This window comes from Callithrix jacchus, chromosome 22, assembly GCF_049354715.1.
Source record: "Callithrix jacchus isolate 240 chromosome 22, calJac240_pri, whole genome shotgun sequence".
In the NCBI taxonomy this organism is placed as follows: domain Eukaryota; kingdom Metazoa; phylum Chordata; class Mammalia; order Primates; family Cebidae; genus Callithrix; species Callithrix jacchus.
Window position 1 is genome coordinate 34391426 of NC_133523.1, and position 17759 is coordinate 34409184.

At 53.4% G+C, this 17759-nt stretch overlaps 1 protein-coding gene across 4 annotated transcripts; it reads right to left on the bottom strand.

Annotated features, from left to right (window-relative positions):
• Positions 1-999: 999 nt before the first annotated feature.
• Positions 1000-16707, bottom strand: HNRNPL (heterogeneous nuclear ribonucleoprotein L). 4 transcript variants are annotated; one of them, XM_054250590.2, is made up of 13 exons: positions 13887-14174; positions 11829-11947; positions 10653-10890; positions 10440-10527; positions 8485-8579; positions 8333-8405; positions 5043-5114; positions 4651-4931; positions 3499-3620; positions 3002-3203; positions 2210-2267; positions 2001-2096; positions 1000-1392 (listed from the first exon to the last, which is right to left on the bottom strand). In XM_054250590.2, the coding sequence occupies exons 1-13, from the start codon at positions 14151-14153 to the stop codon at positions 1334-1336; spliced, it is 1770 nt and encodes a 589-aa protein (XP_054106565.1). In that variant the 5' UTR covers positions 14154-14174; the 3' UTR covers positions 1000-1333. The 4 variants fall into 4 exon arrangements, with proteins under 4 accessions (XP_054106565.1, XP_054106567.1, XP_054106564.1 ...); XM_054250592.2 differs by lacking the exon at positions 13887-14174 and adding an exon at positions 16656-16707 and having other exon boundaries at positions 4651-5114; XM_054250589.2 differs by having other exon boundaries at positions 4651-5114.
• Positions 16708-17759: the final 1052 nt, after the last annotated feature.

The window sequence follows — 17759 nt, forward strand, 5'->3', positions numbered from 1 at the left end:
AAGGGTTTTTTGAGACAGGGTCACACCCTGTTGCCCAGACTGTAGTGTAGTGACCCAATCACACCTCACTGCGGCCTCATCCTCCCGGGCTGGGGTGATCCACCCCCACCTGGGTAGTTGGGATTACAGGCATATGCCACCCATGCCCAGCTAATTTTATTATTATTGAGATGGAGTTTCACTCGTTATCCAAGCTGGAGTGCAATGGCGTGATCTCAGCTCACCGAAACCTCCGCCTCCTGGGTTCAAGCAATTCTCCTGCCTCAGCCTTCTGAATAGCTGGGTCTACAGGCACACGCCACCATGCCCAGCTAATTTTTTGTATTTTTAGTAGAGACGGGGTTTCACCATGTTGGCCAGGATGGTCTCAATCTCTTGACCTCATGATCCACCCGCCTCGGCCTCCCAAAGTGCTGGGATTACAGGCTTGAGCCACCGCACCTGGCCAATTTTATTATTTTTAGTAGAAATGGGGTTTCACCATGACCAGGCTGGAAACCATTTTTCTTGAGACAAGGTCTCTCATCACCCAGGTTGGAGTGCAGTGGTGGTGTCACTGCAGTGTTAACCTCCCAGGCTCAACTGACCCACCTGCCTCAGCCGCCTGAGTAGCTTGGACTACAGGTGTGTCATCAAACACACCTCAACTTTTTTGTAGTGGTAAGATTTCGCCATGCTGCGAGGCTGCTCTTCAACTCCTAAGCTCAAGGTTATCTGGCCCGCCTTGGCCTCTGCAAGTGCTGGAAGCATTGGCTGATGACCCACCACACCCAACAGAGCTTGCTCGGGCAAGGCCGAGGAAGAACACCACTAGGCCTGCTGGATTTTCCTCAAAGACAGCTGCTAGCACCATTCTCAGTTTGCAGCCTACCCTGCTCCTCTCAGGGTTGTGTGTGCCTCCAGAGGACCTGTGACTGGGCCCAGGCCTGCCTGTGCCTCTTTAGGACATAGTGAAAGGGAGGAGGGCAGATCCATCCTGGAATCCCAGCAAGCGCTGTGTTTATTTTCCAAACAATTTTATTGAAATGTGCCAAGAGTACATGGGCAGCACAAATGTATGAACAGGAAAAAAACAATCACATGGACAATAATTTTTAAAAGTGAAGGTTAATCTTGGGAGATTATCAGTTCCCCTCTCCCTCCCCCTGCAGATTTTCCAGCATTTCCATTAAGGTTAAGCCTCTATGAACCTAGCATTAAAAAAAAAGAAAAAGGAAAAGAAAAAAATAATACGAGATCTTCTGCAAAAAACAGAAACAAAAAAAAACAAAAAATGGCATAAAGGAAAGAGAAATGTCTTCCTGCTCAGATAGGACTCTTCCTAGGCACCTAATTAGGAGGCGTGCTGAGCGGTGGAGAAACACAACTTCAGAGTGTAAGGGTATGGACCATCTGCAAAGAAGGAGAGAGAAGTATGGTTGGGTCCTTTGTCTTTGGAGGCTCCCCAAACCCATTTTCCCTCAATTTTGCACCCATCTCCCATTTTCTGTAGGTCAGCTGCAGGGGTCTAAGGAGTGACTGCCCAACGTGAGGCTTCAAGATGAGCCAATGACCAATTATGCGCAATGTTTCTCCTTTTCTTCCTTCATTCCAATGGAGAATCCCATTCCTATCTCCTTCTCTAGCCCAAGGCAATGGGCCTCTCCCAGCAACCGGATGGGCAAGTTTCATCTGCTGGCTAGTGCTGCCTCTTTCCTAGGTGAGAGAGGCATTCCTATACCTAAGCCAGTCTCTGATGCAAAGGAAGAATGCCGCCTCCCTAGAGGACAAGCCTGAGCAACTCCCAAACTGGCAGAGTGGGTGGTAGCAGGTAGTCAGGCTGGCTCTCCCATGGGGATCTCCTGATCCTGCTCTCCTGACCAGGTCCCACCTGCCTGTGTCACCAACAGTGAGATGATCCCCTGGGTCCTATCTCAAGAGCAGGAAAGATATCCCTGGCCTGAAGCCAGCCAACCCATTAGGTCACCACGGTGATGCCTGCAGGACACACAGATACTCACTTGGGTTTTTCATCTGGTAATGGTTCAGGAAGCCCAGAGTCTCCAGGGCATCGCTCTTGGATTCCCACTCCAGCAGTCCAGAGGAGCTGCGCTCACCTGATTGCAAAGCAAGAAAAGCAAAGGTTTTAGACTGACCCAATAGGAACTAGGCAGCTGCCCATCAACCACCAAGGACCTAACTAGGGGAAGGAGGTAGGCACACAACTCACTTTTGCCTGAGAATACTTTCACAGAAGATGGCCGCTTCACTCCTAGCTCATCGCAGATCTGCAAAAAACAAACAAACAAACAAAAAACAACAGGTAGTAAATGAACTCTGAAACAAAAAGGCTGCTGTACAGGATTCCAGCAGCCCAGGCCCTGCAGACTCAATACTTGAAGTTTTTGGGAGAAAAGCCTTCTAGATTTTATCACACCCCCTGAGGCCTCCCTGTGCCATAATAAAGGCCAGCAACACCACTATTAAGGTGCCTGAAATGGGAAGCTGCTTTCCTCTCTCCCATCTTTAGCATCTCGTTATTGGCACCGGGCTGTTTGCTGAACTCAAGGCCAACATTTCAGACCATAGCCAGATCCACTTGAGTTCCTCCTCCTCCCTTCCTGCCGCCTCAGTTCCCCCTGGTGGAGCTTTACGGGGCCCACCTTCTGATGGCATCAGGGTGATGGCACCCCAAGGCTCCGCCAATGTGGTTGTTGTGAAATTGGGCCCTCACCACTGGGCCTGTGAAGCAGCTTTCCTAGCACATGAGCAGTTGCCCTGCTTGCCAAAAATGCAACGGAGTGTGGCAAATGCTACTGTTGCTAGAACTTGGTGCCATTCTCACTTTGCCTAGTTTGAGAGCAGGGATCCCTATCTGTCCTGGCGTCTGCTGTGTCCCCAGCACTCAACCGAGGGCCAGGCAGGACAGGAGTTCAATAGCTATTTGCAGAAAAGTCAGAAATGAACAGGCTGCTTCGGCTGTGGTGAGGACCGACTGCCTGCACAGCTCCACGGTCCGCACCTCAAAGAAGTTCTCCTCGGTCACCTCCAGCGGGGCGTTGAAGAAGTGCAGCACGTTGCTGGGGTGCTGGATGCGGTTCTTGGCTGCCTGCTCTGGGGTGGAGAACCGATTGTTCCGGGACTCACTGAAGTCTTTGTAACTGCAAGACCCGTCTTCCAACCCGTATGACTGACCGGGCATGATGGCTGGCTGCTTAGAGACACTGCAAGAGGGAAGAAAGGGGAGCCTCTATCATAACCGAAGTTGTCCCCCAAGCCTTCCTCTGTTGCCTCCAGAGGTTCAGCTGGCCCTGTTTGCCTTGAGGCATTGCTCTACAGCTAAGGCGAGGCTGACCCACTTTCTTCTGTGGTGTCAGAAGAATGTCTGGGAACACACCTGCCGCACCCCATTTCTGTGTGGGTAAACACCTTAGCCCCACTATGCTCTTCTGCAGGGCTCCGTTCCCCTCCCTTTCTCTCCCCCGTACCTGTGCCATCCTCTCTAGCCTGAGCACCTACCAGACATTCAGCTTCTGCCCAAACATGAAGTTGTTGTTGAGGTGGGTAATGGCCCGGTCCACAGCGTAGCCATCAGCCATCTCCACCATGGCGGCCCCCGGCTTGCTTTTCATGAATTTCACCTTGGGGAGAGCAGCTGCAGTCAGCACCTCTGTCTGGCTACCAGGGACCACTCTCTTGTCCCTCCCAAGTTAGAATAACTCCTGCCCTGGGTCCCCATGTCCTCACACGGTTAATCAGGACCTCTAGAAAAACATGACTGGCCCACACCAAGTGCTCAACTCAGATGAGAAGCAGAGCCTGGGCTGTGTTTTTAACTGTGAAACATAACCCATCAGTGGGGCACAACAGAAAACTCTACAGGAATGAGAAAAAAATCAGCCACTTTCACCATTTTGCCCGCGACACACAGACATATGTTACCTATGGATCTCTCTACCTATGGTCAGAAGGTAAGATCCTCCTTCAGCTGGGTTACAACAGAGCGGTGCTGGCTCTGGAACCCGGCAGTCTGGCTCTGAGTCCTGCTTCCCATAAAAGCTATGTGAACCTGGGTAGGTTATTTAAACCCTGTGCTCCACTTCCCCCACCCATCTCATCAAGGATTGTGAGAAATTACACAAGTCACTACACGTAAAGCACCTTTAACAGTGCCTAGTAAGATCACTTCACTGTGTTACGAGCTACTCTAAGTAATGGACCAAGTCAGGAGCTGCACAAAAGCTCCCAAGATCCTTAATGTAAGTCAAACACCACCCAGTCTCAGGGAGACACTCAGTTACCACCAGCACCAGCCAACTGTCCCATGGAAAGGCAGGAAGGCCCAGTGTCACCAGATTGTCTCAAGTTTTCGGGAGGAAATCCTTACATGATGGTGTTTCACTATTAATGAGTTCATTTTTATGTTTTCTCAATCTCTATATTCATATAATGGTAAATATTAGTAGTTTTATGTGATAAAGTCCTGTTTCTTTTCTTTTAACAATGGTGATTCAAAAACAAAACACCCAATAAAGCCCATGTGCAAACAGGCTGCCTGGGCTTACTGAGTCACTCACTCAGGCTTGCCCGCCCCGCACCAGACTCCCCCTGTGCTGACTAGCAAGATACAAAGCTCAAGCGAGGGACCCAGCAGTTCTGGCGGCAGCTCACCTTCTCAACATTGCCATACAAGCAGAAGACATTGAAGACTCGATCACAGTTCATCTTAGATTGATCCAAGCCATAGACCATGAGCACAGGGCTGTCGGCGTGAGGGCCATACTCGGGTGGTGGGGGAGGGGGTGGGGGGTGCCCATACTGGGGGCCGTAGCGACTTGGGCCCCGACGGTGACCCCCCACTGGTGGACCCATCCTTCTCCCTTCGTAGTGAGGTGGGGGGGGCCCGTAGCCCTCATCATGGTAATGGCTGTGGTACCCACCGTGGGGCCCTCCTGGGGGGTGGGAAGGAAAGAGAGGGAGGACGGGTGAGAATTTGCACGGCGGGCGGCGGGCAGGGGCACATGAGCCACGGGAGTCCACGGAGGGGAACCCCCTGCCCTCACCATATTCTGCAGGGTGATCTCCCAGGAGAGGGGGCTGCCTCTGGCGTTTGTTGGGGTTGCTGCCAGGGTCACCTGCAGACAGAGAAAACAGTTAAGAGTCTCACTCAGAAATTAGGGTCTCTCCCTCCCTCCTGACTGCACAGGCTGATCCGAGTACCCCAGCTCCTGAAAGCTATAAGCTCTCCCTTCCTCAAGGGCGGAATCCCTCCCCCTTTCGTGATCTAACCTATGGCAGGCATGAAGCCCGAGTCTCAAAGCTGGCACCCACTCTCCCTCCCCTACTCATACCAAAGGGCTGATCTTGTTCTGTGAAGGACAAGGCCAGGTTGTGTGCTCTCACCTGCCCTGGCCCTGGGAGGAAGCCCAGCTCCTGGGCCCTCTGAGGAACCTGCAGCTGCTATGGAAGCTGATAATACTGTGGGGGCCAAAAGCAGCTTTCAAAACTGACTCCCAATGAAGGGAGAGTAGATTAAGACCAAGAAAATAACCCAGGAGGAAAGAAATCTTGATCCCCAAAGCCCCCAAAGATCTAGGAGCTCTAGACCATCTCTCTAGGTCTCTTCTTTCTTAATCCCAGTCCCCCCTCCCTCCCAGTCCTCCCAGCCCAAGAGGGACTGACTAGGAGCTGACAAGCAGGGCAACAGCAAAATCAGTTCAAAGAAGCAATCATGTACAAGGCATCGACATTCCCACACCCAACAATGGCGCAGATCCACCCCGACCCCAGCAGTTCATAATCGCTGCCGTTAACTTAGCGCTTAAGTGGCAGGCACTGGGCTAAGCGCTTTACAGACATCACAGCTTCTCATATTCCTCACAACAACCCTATGAGGTAGGTTCTGATATTGTAGCCCCATTTTACAGATAAGAAAACTGAGTCATTAACTTTTAACTGAGCAGTTAAAAGACACTTTGGCCCAAAGTCACAAAGTCAGTGGCTGAGCCTGATTTGAACCCAGGTCTGGCTGACTCCAAAACTCAGGGCTGGAAACCACTGCCCTTTCCTGCCACCCAGCCTGGGTTGTGTTAACAGTCATTACAAAGATGGAAAGGACTACTTACAGCAGAAGTACAGAGTACAATGTCCATTTTTCACAAAAACAAATCTGTATTTTCTCTTACCATTGGACGCTTCAACAGTGAGTTAGCACAGTTCTGAAAGATGGCGTCCCATCAAACATACACTGCGACCCTGCATCACATGGTTTTACAGTCATAAATACAAGTCACGGTACACATCCGCTACAATTTTTTTTTAAAGAATTGTTTTAAAAGTCAGTATTTTGATTAAATCAAAAATGGCTCACAGATGTTCTGTCCTCAGAAGATATCAGAAAAGTGGAAATAAAGGTGTATGAAGTGGGTAGTGTCCCTCCGTGTTGTCACCTCCTCAAATATGTGCTGCAGTGCGGTGGTGCGGTGCTTCTGGCTGTGTAGCGCTCCGTGTGCGTGTCTCCTGGTATGAGGTGTGCCAGTGGCCCCACTACGCTCGCGCTTTTGGCCTTGGGAGCACGCCTGGTTACCCGCCAGCAGGTAACTGTGTGCCTCTGAGCTGTTTGGCTGTCTGGTTTTTGGTCTGTTTGGTTTTTTGATTTTTTGTTTGGTTTAAGTTTTTTTTTTTTTTTTTTTTGGTTTTTGATCTCCAGTTGGTGCAGATTATGTTGGCAGCCGGTGACTGCAGGAAAAAAAAAAATATCAAAACAGAAAACAGAACACCCTCCCCAAACCAAAGGACTTAAAAAACAAAACCCATATGGCGAGGAATGGAGAGAGGATCCTATTGTCTTGGAGGCCCATGGAATCTACTTCAGTCTATGAAACGTTCTCCGAAAAGAGCACCGCTCGCTGGCTGGCTGGGAGAGCTCTGTTCTCTGTGTTTCCTACTTCTGTGTACATTCTCGGGTTCAAGTTTGCTTGGATTTTGACTTTTTTAAAAAATGTTTAATAAAAAAGCAGTGTCTGCTGCCATGTTGCGTCTCTTTCTCTCTTTGTCTCTGTATGCCTCTGTCTCTGTGCTTGTAGCTGTTCCTTGGAGCGCGGTGTGGTGTTCTTGATGTAGTGAGCTCAAGTCTGCGGCTGTTTCTGGGGACGTGGTGGAGGCTGCATGTTCTGTTCTCTCCAGGAAGAGCTAGTGGTTTTCTACCCTGTGTGTTGGTGAGCAATGTGCAGAGGCAGAGCCGCTGAAGTATGGTTCCTGAGGGGTGGCGAAGCACCGCCCTCACTCCAGGTCACCTCATCAGCCCTCGTTTTTTTTGGCCCCAGCCTTGGGGCTGCCAAAGCTGAGAGGCATCAAAACCAATGCACAGCCAGCCCCTGCCGGTCTGCACATCTTCTATTTATGTTCCTTGGAGAAGAAATGGTTGTTGCCATGTTTCTGTTAGCAGTCATGTAATGCCATTGCCCGCTCTGGTACATTCACTTGGTCACCAATTTGCCTCTGACCTTTGAAGGGAGCAGCCAGGCCCACAGGGCCCACTGTGAGGATCCTGGGGAGAGTCTAGCCCACCCTGCCCACTGCTTCCCAGATGCAAAGGCGAGCAAGACAGGCCTGCCTAGGAATGGGGGCCTCTGGCCTCTCAGGACCTGTGCGATGTCAGCATCGAGCCTCCTCCCTCAGCCCATGGACTGGTCCGACGTTATCAGACCAAGACAGACACAGAGATGGACGGTCTTGCTGGGGGGCTGCCGCTGTTTCATAGGCAATCCTCCACCTCTCCCTCCTACCAAAGGCAAACCATTCTTGACAGACACTAGGAAGGGGGTTGTCCATTTGGGCCCCCTGCAGAGATGTTTCGTCCCCGCAACAAATGATGTGAGGCATGTCCGCCCTGATCCAATCCAGAGTGTCTCACCTCCACAGGGTCAGTTTGCTCAAAGACTCGCTGCAAGAGCCCAGGAGACCTCATTACCCCCCACACTGTCACTCCCCCAAATCAGACCCTCTCAACAGCATAGAACAAGAGGACAATTCCTGGCTCAGCAAGAATGGAATCAGTGACCTTAGCCAGACTCTCAAAGGAGCCACCCCCATGCCTCATCCTCCTGAGGCCCTGTTCCCCACCCATCCAGGTTTCCTGGGCAGCATTGGAGGACCATAAGCAGCAGCGAGAACCCATGGAGGCTCCTTACTCCCCCTCTCCCACTAAGGTGTCAAGAGCTGACCCCAAGGCCCTCCCATGTCCATGGGGAGCCCAATGGCATTACATAACCCTGAGCCCAGGCCTATGAAATGCACTAGTCGAGTGAAGGCAAGGTGAATATATTTAGAACAAAGTGGCCGTCAGGATTACCTTGTCCACTGAGATTGGGGTTTGTGTAGTCCCAAGTATCCTGATCATTCTTGAACACATTCAAGCGTGTAGGCTGCAAGAAGACAAGACTTGACGTCAGCCATTCCCCAGCTCACCTGGAAGCTTATGAGCAGTCAACCTCCCAAACGTACCTTTGCGTATTCAATCTTCAGAGTGCAACAGCCAGAATATATATCAGCCCCATTGAGCGAGGCCTTGGCCCGCTGGGCACTTTGAACAGAGTCAAATGTGAGTCAAGTTAAGGAAAGTCCCAACACAGGAGATCTTTGAGAAGGGCTTCATTGCCCCAAAAAGGGATAAGGACAAGACAGTGACCACAGACCATGGTGTATGTGGCTTTGGGATCAGCTCACTGCCTAGCCACTAGCCTCAGGTTAACAGACCACTGCCCTGGGTGTGAAGTTATTGGCCAGAGTTCTCTCGCAATCTGCACCCCAACCTATGCCCACCAGCAACCTCTTCTGCCACCACACTACCTTCATCTCAGTCCTCTCTCAGACCCTTTGACTAACTCTGAAACATCAACCCGATTACAGCTCTGCCCACGAAGTCCATCAGTGGCTTTTCCCTGCCTGAAGCATCACACTGCTATCTGTCTAGGATGCCCTAAAAACTTCTTTCCATGTCTATTACAAACTCCTGTCCACTTGCCAGCTACTCCGCAGTCCTCAGGTCTTTCAGTTTCTCCAACACAAGCCCCTTCCGACTTTACAACCTTTGCAGAGGCTGTTTCTTCCACCTTGAATATCAGCTCCTATTTACTCGTAGAAATAGGACATTACCTCCTCAGAAACCTTCCCACATTCCCCACCCGTTTTTTTTAACATGGAGTCTGGCTCTTATTGCCAAGGCTGGAGTGCAGTGGCATAATCTCAGCTCACTGCAACCTCCGCCTCTCAGGCTCAAGCAATTCTCCTGCCTTAGCCTCCTGAGTAGCTAGGATTATAGGCACCCACCACCACGCCCAGCTAATCTTTGTATTTTTATAAGATAGGGTTTCACCATGTTGGCCAGGCTGGTCTTGAACTTTTGATCTCAGGTGATACACCCACCTTGGCCTCCCAACGTGCTAGTATTATAGGCACGAGCCACTGCACCCAGCCCCACATCCCTTTTAAATTCATTTTCCCAGGGCGACATCTTCTCAGGACCTCTTTGAGACTGTGTTCCCCAGACCTTGGTCACTCGTATTTGGCTTAGAAGAAACATCTTTAAAAATAAATTCCAGCTGGGCACAGTGGCTCACACCCGTAATCCCAGCACTTTGGGAGGCTGAAGTGGGTGGATCACGGAGGTCAGGAGATCAAGACCATCATGGCTAAGACAGTGAAACCCCATCTCTACTAAAAGTACAAAAATTAAAAATAAAGCTGGGCGCTGTGGCTCAAGCCTGTCATCCCAGCACTTTGGGAGGCTGAGGCAGGTGGATCACGAGGTCAAAAGATCGAGACCATCCTGGTCAACATGGTGAAACCCCGTCTCTACTAAAAATACAAAAAATTAGCTGGGCATGGTAGCGTGTGCCCGTAGTCCTAGCTACTCAGGAAGCTGAGGCAGGAGAATTGCCTGAACCCAAGAGGCAGAGGTTGCAGTGAGCTGAGATCACACCATTGCACTCCAGCCTGGGTAACAAGACCAAAACTCCACCTCAAAGAATAAATAATTAATTAATTTAAAAAAAATTAGCCAGGCATGATGGCATGTCCTGTAGTCCCAGCCATTCAGGAGGCTGAGGCAGGAAAATTGCTTGAACTCGGGAGGTGGAGGATGCAGTGAGCTGAGATTGTGCTACTGCACTCCAGCCTGGGCGACAGAGCGAGGCTCTGCCTCAAAAGTAAATAAATAAAATAAAAATTAATTCCCTTTGTATCTCCTAACACTGCTCTCTCCCCTCAGATTTACACAACCACATGACATGCCTGATTCTGTAACTGCCTCCCTGCTCAGTCACTGGGCTCTGTGAAGGCACCTGGCATATAGCAGGGTACTCCCGTGGTCAGGAGACAAACACTGGCTCAAAGAATGGCCATTGCCAAGCCCTGTAAGAGTCCCTACCCTAAGAAACACCTGTTTTCCAGCAAAGGATATTCCACCATGGCCTGAACTCCATTCTTCCGGAAAATGACAATTCTTTGAACAGGGCCACAAGGATTACAGATAGTGTAAAGAACATCCTGCAAAAGCAAACAGAGGCAAGATGAAGAGGCACTGGCAGGTCAGTCTGGCTTAGGGGAGGGAATAGGGGAAAAGGGAAGACAGGAGACCTCACAAGGCACAAAGAATGTCTGCTGGCACATACCGTGGTGATCGAATAGATGGGGTTCAGGATGGTAAAGAGAAGCACACTGTTCACGCTCCGGGAGTCATCCGAGTCCCCAGGGCGGGAGATCTTCTGGCTGGTAGAGTAGTTAACAAAAGCTGGGTGACCCGCAATGTATATTTGGTTGTCGGCTGCGTAGTTCACTGCATTGCAAGCCCCCAACACATCTTCAAACTCCACCAGTGCTTGTCTCTTTTTAGGCATTACCACCACATAGCTGGCAGAGAAAAAAAGGTTTCAGTTCTCTCAGGAAAATGGATAAAAGGGAATCATTCAATTTCTTAAGAACTGACTATTCCATGGCTTCTGGACTCCTCTGCAAACCTATCGTGGTCCCTGAACTGAACACTCAGTGCCACAAGTAGTACCACAGGTCAAAGAGGTCTAGCTCAGCCATCACCTCCTCTGGGAAGCCTTCCTGACCTCTCCTCACCAGACTGTCAGATGCTGCCCACAAAAGGCTTCTTGCACTTACGCTGTCAAGTACAAATCATTCTGGTGGGCAACTTTCTAAGAGAAGAAATCCAGAAGAGCTGTGCTCACTCCTGTATCTGCAGTATACAGCACGCACCACACATTCAGTAACTATTTGGTGAATAAAACATTATTGGCCAGGAGCAGTGGCTCACTGTTACAGTGACAGTGGCCTGTAACCCGAAAAGTTGGGAGGCCTAGGTGGACTGATTACTTGAGCCCAGGAGTTTGAGACCAGCCTGGCCAACATGGGAAAACTTTGCCTGTACAAAATAAAAACAAAAATTAGCTGGGTGTGGTGGCGTGTGCCTATAGTCCCAGCTACTCATGAGGCAGAGGTGGAAGGACTGCCTAAGCCTGCATGAGATTGTGCCACTACAGTCAAGCCTGGGCCACCGAGTGAGACCCTGCCTTGTCTCACAAGAGAACACTGACTAGAGACTTCAAGGCAGAGAAGGAAGGAAGGAAGGAAGGAAGGAAGGAAGGAAGGAAGGAAGGAAAAAGGATCATGGAATTTGCTGCCATGAGACACAGAGTACAATGGCCAGCCCAAAAGCAGAGAAGCCACAGAACCTAGACCAGAATGGCAAAGAAATCACCATTTCCAACCAGAAATCGTAGAGACACAAGGACACCAAGGAGTCAACTTTGGAAGCCCAACTCTTGGCCCAAGCCCAATACCTGATGGGTCCAAACTCCTGCAAGGCCTCCACAAGGTCAGCTTCCACCACACCGTCAATCAGGCCCCTGATGTGGACAACTGGGGAGGCAGGGGTTTTGTGCGGGTCATCGTAGTTCTCCTAAGAAAGGAAGCAGAAACAAGAATTCTTTCTTGCTGTGCAAGATGAAGGCGCACTGGCCTCTGTGCTGTTGTAGACCCAGTCAGGTAAGACAGCTGGATGCTACCCAGGAAGGATGCGCAGGACAGAGCAGGGGCAGCAGTTGAAGCCCATCACCCCAGAAGGATTCTGGATCAGCAGAATAGTGGTCCTGAGTAGGTGGCCACTTGCCCACTGGCTCTTCCTGTAGCTTCTGAGGAAGGCAGAATGGAGGAAGGACCATACAAGCCCCAAATCCTTACGTTCTTCCAGGGACCTCTCTTCCCACTGGTCCACTCCACCAAGGAAACATGCACAAAGAGTAGCTTGGAAAGGAGACACAATGGCAGGAAGGGTTCTAACAGCTATCAGCTACAGTCTGAACGAGGACATCCCCTTTGGATGTGTCCCAAGTTCTTTGCCCTCATCATCACCCAGCTAAGTACGCCTGTTCCCCACCACTCACACCGGGGTTCAGTGACAGCAAAAAACAACACGTGCCCCAGAAACTTGGGCAGCTAGGCCAGTCTTGACCCCTTCTAATCCTGAATCACCCTCCCACCAAAACCTGCTTTGAAAATTACTGCCTAGGTCAGACTACGAAAAAGACAAAACCCGTCTTTTAGAAAGAGAAGAAACTCCAACCCATACCATTAAGACCGAAGACTGCTCCTTCCTGGAAGTATCTTATACCCACCCACACATAGAAGCCGCCTCTAGTCATCAGGAAGATTAACTCACTTCCACTTTTCCTGGGCTCTGGGGACAGCCTCAAGACTGAGAATCACTGGGGACAAGTGCATGTAATTGGGTAGCATAGGATTCTATTTCAAGAACAAACTACCCGAACCACGGGGGGGTGGGGGGGTGGGAACTCTCAACTTCAGCCCTGCCCCTCACTAGCTGTGCCACCTACGCTAATTCACCTCAACTCTCCTGGCCCATTTCCCTCCCTGCAAATCGGGAATCCCAGTATCGCCCCAAACCTCACCGAAGAGCGTTAATAATTCAATTAAGATATCTTTAAAACCTGTGGGACAAGGCCTGAGGAAGATCAAGTCGCTAACAACTAACTCCTAAACCCCTGACACCCCTGCAAACAGGCTGCACTGCAAGACTTCAAGATTTTGTATAAAGTGGGGACTGGGCCTCAATCCAAAAACAACGACTGGTGTTTTCGTAGGGAGTTACAAGGAGCCGAAATGCTTCCAGCATGGCCAGGGAGGTTTGGTTTATAAAACCTTGCTTATCCAGTGAATCCTCGGAAATTGTATGCAAGCTTGTGATGGTTTTAAAGCTTCGCTTAATTCCTAAACAGCAAAAATGCATTTCACAAGTCCATCTTCTCATTTTTCAATGCCCACAAAAACGGGGGAAGATACTCTCTGTTCTGGCATTTATGCTCTAACACATCCATTTCTGTATAGAAACAAGGCTGGACCTTTAATTAAGCTGCGATCTCCGGACGGAATTCCCCACTCGAGAGGACAAGGCCGGCGCCCACCCCTTCCCAATCACGAAACGCTCCCCCAACCGCCCACGAGGCCGGGCGGGAGAACTGCGCCTGCGCAAGGGGCCAGCGAAGAAAACGATAAAGGGGGGGGGAAAAACGGCCCGGCCGCGTGCCCGGCCCCCCGCCCCCACGCCAGCCCGCAGCGCCTGCGCACTAGGCAAATCGCCTCACGAGCTACTTCCTCCGCGCACCCCACACCCCCCCTCCGGACTGCGCGCAGGCGCAAGCGCCTGTCCTCCAGCAAACCCCGCCGTTTGCCCAACGGCCGCCCCTCCCCCTCCCCCACCCCCTCAACGGCGCGAGGGCCTGGGCGCGTGCGCAGAGGTCCCTCAAAAAAATAAAATGCCCTCAAGTGGGAAATTGCCCCCCACTTCCTGGCCTTCCCGGCGCCCAGGGCCCTGGCCTCACCCCGCCGCCGCCGCCGCCCGCCGCCCCAGCTCCTCCACTGCCACCGCCGCCGCCTCCGTGCTGGTCGCCAGCGTTGTCAGTCTTCAGCCGCTTAGGGGCCCGGCCGCCCTCACTGCCGCCGCCGTAGTAGCGGCCACCGCCGCCTCCGCCGCCCGCCGCTGCCATCTTCACCATCGCTCCCGACCGCCTCCGCTGCTCGTCCGGCTGCTGCCTCTGCTCCAGCCGCCGACGCCGCTTCTCCGCCCGGGGCAGCAGCCTCCGCGACATGGCGGCGCAGAACCCGCCTCCCCCCGCCTCTCATTGGGGGAGGGACACGCCCGTCACTCGCCGCCCCCACCCGATAGGGGGAGCCACTGGTCCCGCCGCGGGGGGAGGGTAGGCCTCCACACGCCTTGCGCGCCTATTGGACATTGCCCACGCCGTTCTGCAGGAGGGGCCGCCCTCGTTTGTCTGAGACACTCTTTATAGGTGATCGCTTTCTGCCAGTCATTCCGTCGACCCCGCCGCCTTAAAATAAAATCCAATTTAATAGGTCGGATTTCTAGGGCCGCCGGCCTCCCTAACAGCACCTGATAGGAGCGGCGCACCAAACCGCCCGAGAATCCCCGCCTCCCTCCCGCTTCCACTGGTCTCCTCGCTAATCCGTCAAGCCGAAAGCCTTTAGCACCCAGTCACAATGACTACCTTTCCGCGCCACTTCGCAAGAAACAAGGAAGCCCCGCCCTTTTTTGGTCTCTCTCTAGTGGTTACTACGGATGCCCATTCTTTTGCGTCTCCAGTGATTGGTCAATAAAGAGTGGAGCGCACCCTCTCACCAGATGGTAGGACCACTGATACGCTCTGATTGGATAAAAATGGGGAGCCCCACCCCAGGATAGGCGCTTTTCGGTGCAGTCTCGGAGTCGAGCGAAGGCGAAAAGCGCATGCGCAAATGTGCTTTCAGTCGCTGCCCAGAGGCGGGGCCCCCTCTCGAGAGCGACGGCCTGGAGTACCCAGAGTATTCATGCAGCTCCTGCTGTGTGCGCGCCGGAAGGTTAGACCGAGATTGACACGGACTCCCAAGATATCTCTGTCGCGATCACTATACCCTGTTCTTCTCCACCTTTAGAAGGAATTCTTTAAAATGCCAAATCATCCTCCTCAGTATAAAACCACTCGCTGCTGCCGACTGTCTTCGGACCCTGCCCAGTTCTAAATTCAGTCGCAACCCCTTTCAGTTTCCCTTGGGAGAAGGCTCTTCCGCTCACTGTTGATCTGTGCCGGTGCAGTCCCTTCCACCTGGAAGTCCCTCCACTACCCCTCCGGCAGGAGCTAAGGGCTAAGTCATCTTGTCCGTGCGATCTCAGTTCACAGGTCCCTGCCGTCCCAGACCCCCAGGCTTCCCCCCAAAGCCATCACTCAGCCCTGTGGTTTTCACCTGACAGCTCGACCCCTCTGAGCGCCATAGGAGGTCCTGGCCCCGACCTTGGAGAGGGTGGCCACCTACCAAGTGCCCAGTGCAGCACCTGGCACATCGCAAGCCCCCTGCACAGGAGAGGCGTTCTTGAGATCTGTGCTTGCGTCGGGCCTTTCCTCCTCAAGGGCGGGGGAAGACCACCCGCACTGCCCCGCAGAGAATGCCGGAGGGTATCTCCAGCCTCCAGCGAAGCCCAACTGGCTGAGCCTGAGGGTGGGGAGAGGAGCGCTCCAGTTATCGCCGGCAGGCGGCGAGGCAAACGAGGATTAACCCAGAAGCTAACGTTATAGGACTGCCCCGCGCGTGTGGCGGGGTGGGGGGGAGGGCGGTGGGCACCTCAGCGAAGCTATTGGCAAGTGACAATGTCGCCAAAGGGTGGGGGAAGCGAAGCTAGCGTCGTGAGAAATGCGTGGACGCCCAAAGAGTTCTCCAGAACCTTTCCGCCCGGCTGACCGGGGCTCTCGAGTTGAGGCCCTGGTGGAAACTGACTTTGAAATGGAGGTCGTGTGTTGTGGCTCACACCTGCAATCCCAGCACTTTGAGATGCCGAGGCGGGAGACTCGCTTGAACCCAGGACTTCGAGACCAGCCTGGGCAACGAAGCGTGACCCCGTCATTACAAAAAATACAAAAATTATCCGGACGTGGTGCCGCGTGGCTGTAGTCCCAGCTACTTCGGAGGCCGAAGCGGGAGGATCGCTGGAGCCCAGGAGTTCCAGGTTGCAGTGAGCTGTGATCACGCCCCTGCACTACAACCTGGGCGACAGAGCCAGACCCTTTCTCAGAAAAAATGGGGTCAGTGGCAATACGAGAGGGGGACAGGCCTGGTGGGTCTGCCGGTAAAGGGAAATAAAGTTTGGGGAGGGGGCCCTGCTGGGGACCTCGGCCACCTCCCCTCCCCCCACCCCTCCGACACCGGGGAGATCCGAATACGCTAGCGGAAGACTCACGGGGGCGGGGCCGCGTCTGAGGCACGTGACCCGTGTGACGAGAGAAGGCGGGGCCGGCCTCGACGAAGGGCGGGGTCGCTCTGTCCCAACGTCAGAGAAATGCGGTGGGGGGAGGGGGAGTGGGGGCCCCTCCCCTCCCCGCCCCCGCGCCCGGCCCGGACGCCCCTCGCGCCGGCGCGCGAGACCGAAACGCGGCGGAACGGTTTTCCCGGGGCCGCACGTTCCAGGCCGCCTGCCCGGCCTCGTGACCCGCGCCCCCCGCCCCGCCTCCACCCCGCTGCTTCGACCTCGGCCCCCGGCTGCGCGCGGAGCCGCCCGCCAGTGCCCCCGTCACCCTCCCGGACCCCTCGCCCCCAGCCCCTACCAGCTCGGCGGCGAGCCTGGCCGGCCGTCCCGGATCGAAAAGAGCAGACACTGGGAAGTTTTGGGAGAGGGAGGGGCGGACCTTAAAGGGACCACGACCTTTTTTCAGTCCCGTAGCGGGGAGAAAAACTGGGAGGAGGGGGCGCGGGAGCGGAGACGCGGCAGCGGACCGAGGGTCACCCTGCGGGGGAATGAATGGAGGAAACCAGGGGAGAAAGGAGTGGGAAGACCTTGGAGCCGCGGTGTTCGGGATCCGCGTCCCTTTTCCCCCCAAAACCCACCCCCGCCCCCCCGCCTACAAAAAGTCACGCAGTTTGAGACTCGCGCATAATTCCTCCTGGTCAGCCAAGTGTTGTTTTGGCTGAGGCAAGTGTTTGGGGTGTCCATTCCGCACGTAGGGAAATGGGCTGAAGAGACGCAAGTGACTAACCCAGGATGCCACAGCTTGCCAGTGGCATTGCCGGGCTGGTCTGACGCCAGAGCAGACGCATCCCCACTGCACTGCAGGGCCTATTAGGGTGATGGGGGAGGCCGTAGAGAAAGGGGGTTCAGAGCAGGGGCCTGGAGCCCACCCTGCCGTGGTTCCAATGTGGAGGCTGCATTTACTGTCTCTGTACCCTTGGGAAAGTCACAGCCTTCCTCGTCTGTTAGGGGGATGGCAATAGCAGCTTCGTCTGGGTGGTCATGAGGAATGCAGAGAAATGTCTGGAAACGGGGGACCTCAAGGGCCTACCCCCATTTCACAGATGAGGTAAAACTGGCCCGGAGAGCTGAAGAACCGCGGAAAATTACCACAGCTGAGCAGCCTCTGAAAGAGCAAGTGGCCCCCGTTCTTAACCCGCACAAAGCTTAATCCGACGCTTCAGATCCTTGTAAACCCATGCCAGCCAGGCATGGTGGTTTCCTGTGTAATCCCAGCACTTTGGAAGGTCGAGGGGGACAGATTGCTTGAGTCTGGGAGTTCGTGGCCAACCTGGGCAACATGGTGAAACCGCTCTACATAAAATACAGGCCGGATGCGGTGGCTCACACCTATAATCCCAGCACTTTGGGAGGCCGCGGTGGACGGGTAACGAGGTCAAGAGATCGAGACCAGCCTGGCCAA

Bases quoted from the DNA above. Each gene is read 5' to 3' on its own strand.
- HNRNPL (XM_054250589.2), bottom strand. From the start codon at position 14,153: ATGTCGCGGAGGCTGCTGCCCCGGGCGGAGAAGCGGCGTCGGCGGCTG. The intron at 8,406-8,484 runs GTACGTTTGGGA...GTCTTCTTGCAG, and splicing joins TGAAGATTGAATACGCAAAG to CCTACACGCTTGAATGTGTT. The intron at 1,393-2,000 runs GTGAGTATCTGT...CCTTCTTTGCAG, and splicing joins TTACCAGATGAAAAACCCAA to ATGGTCCATACCCTTACACT.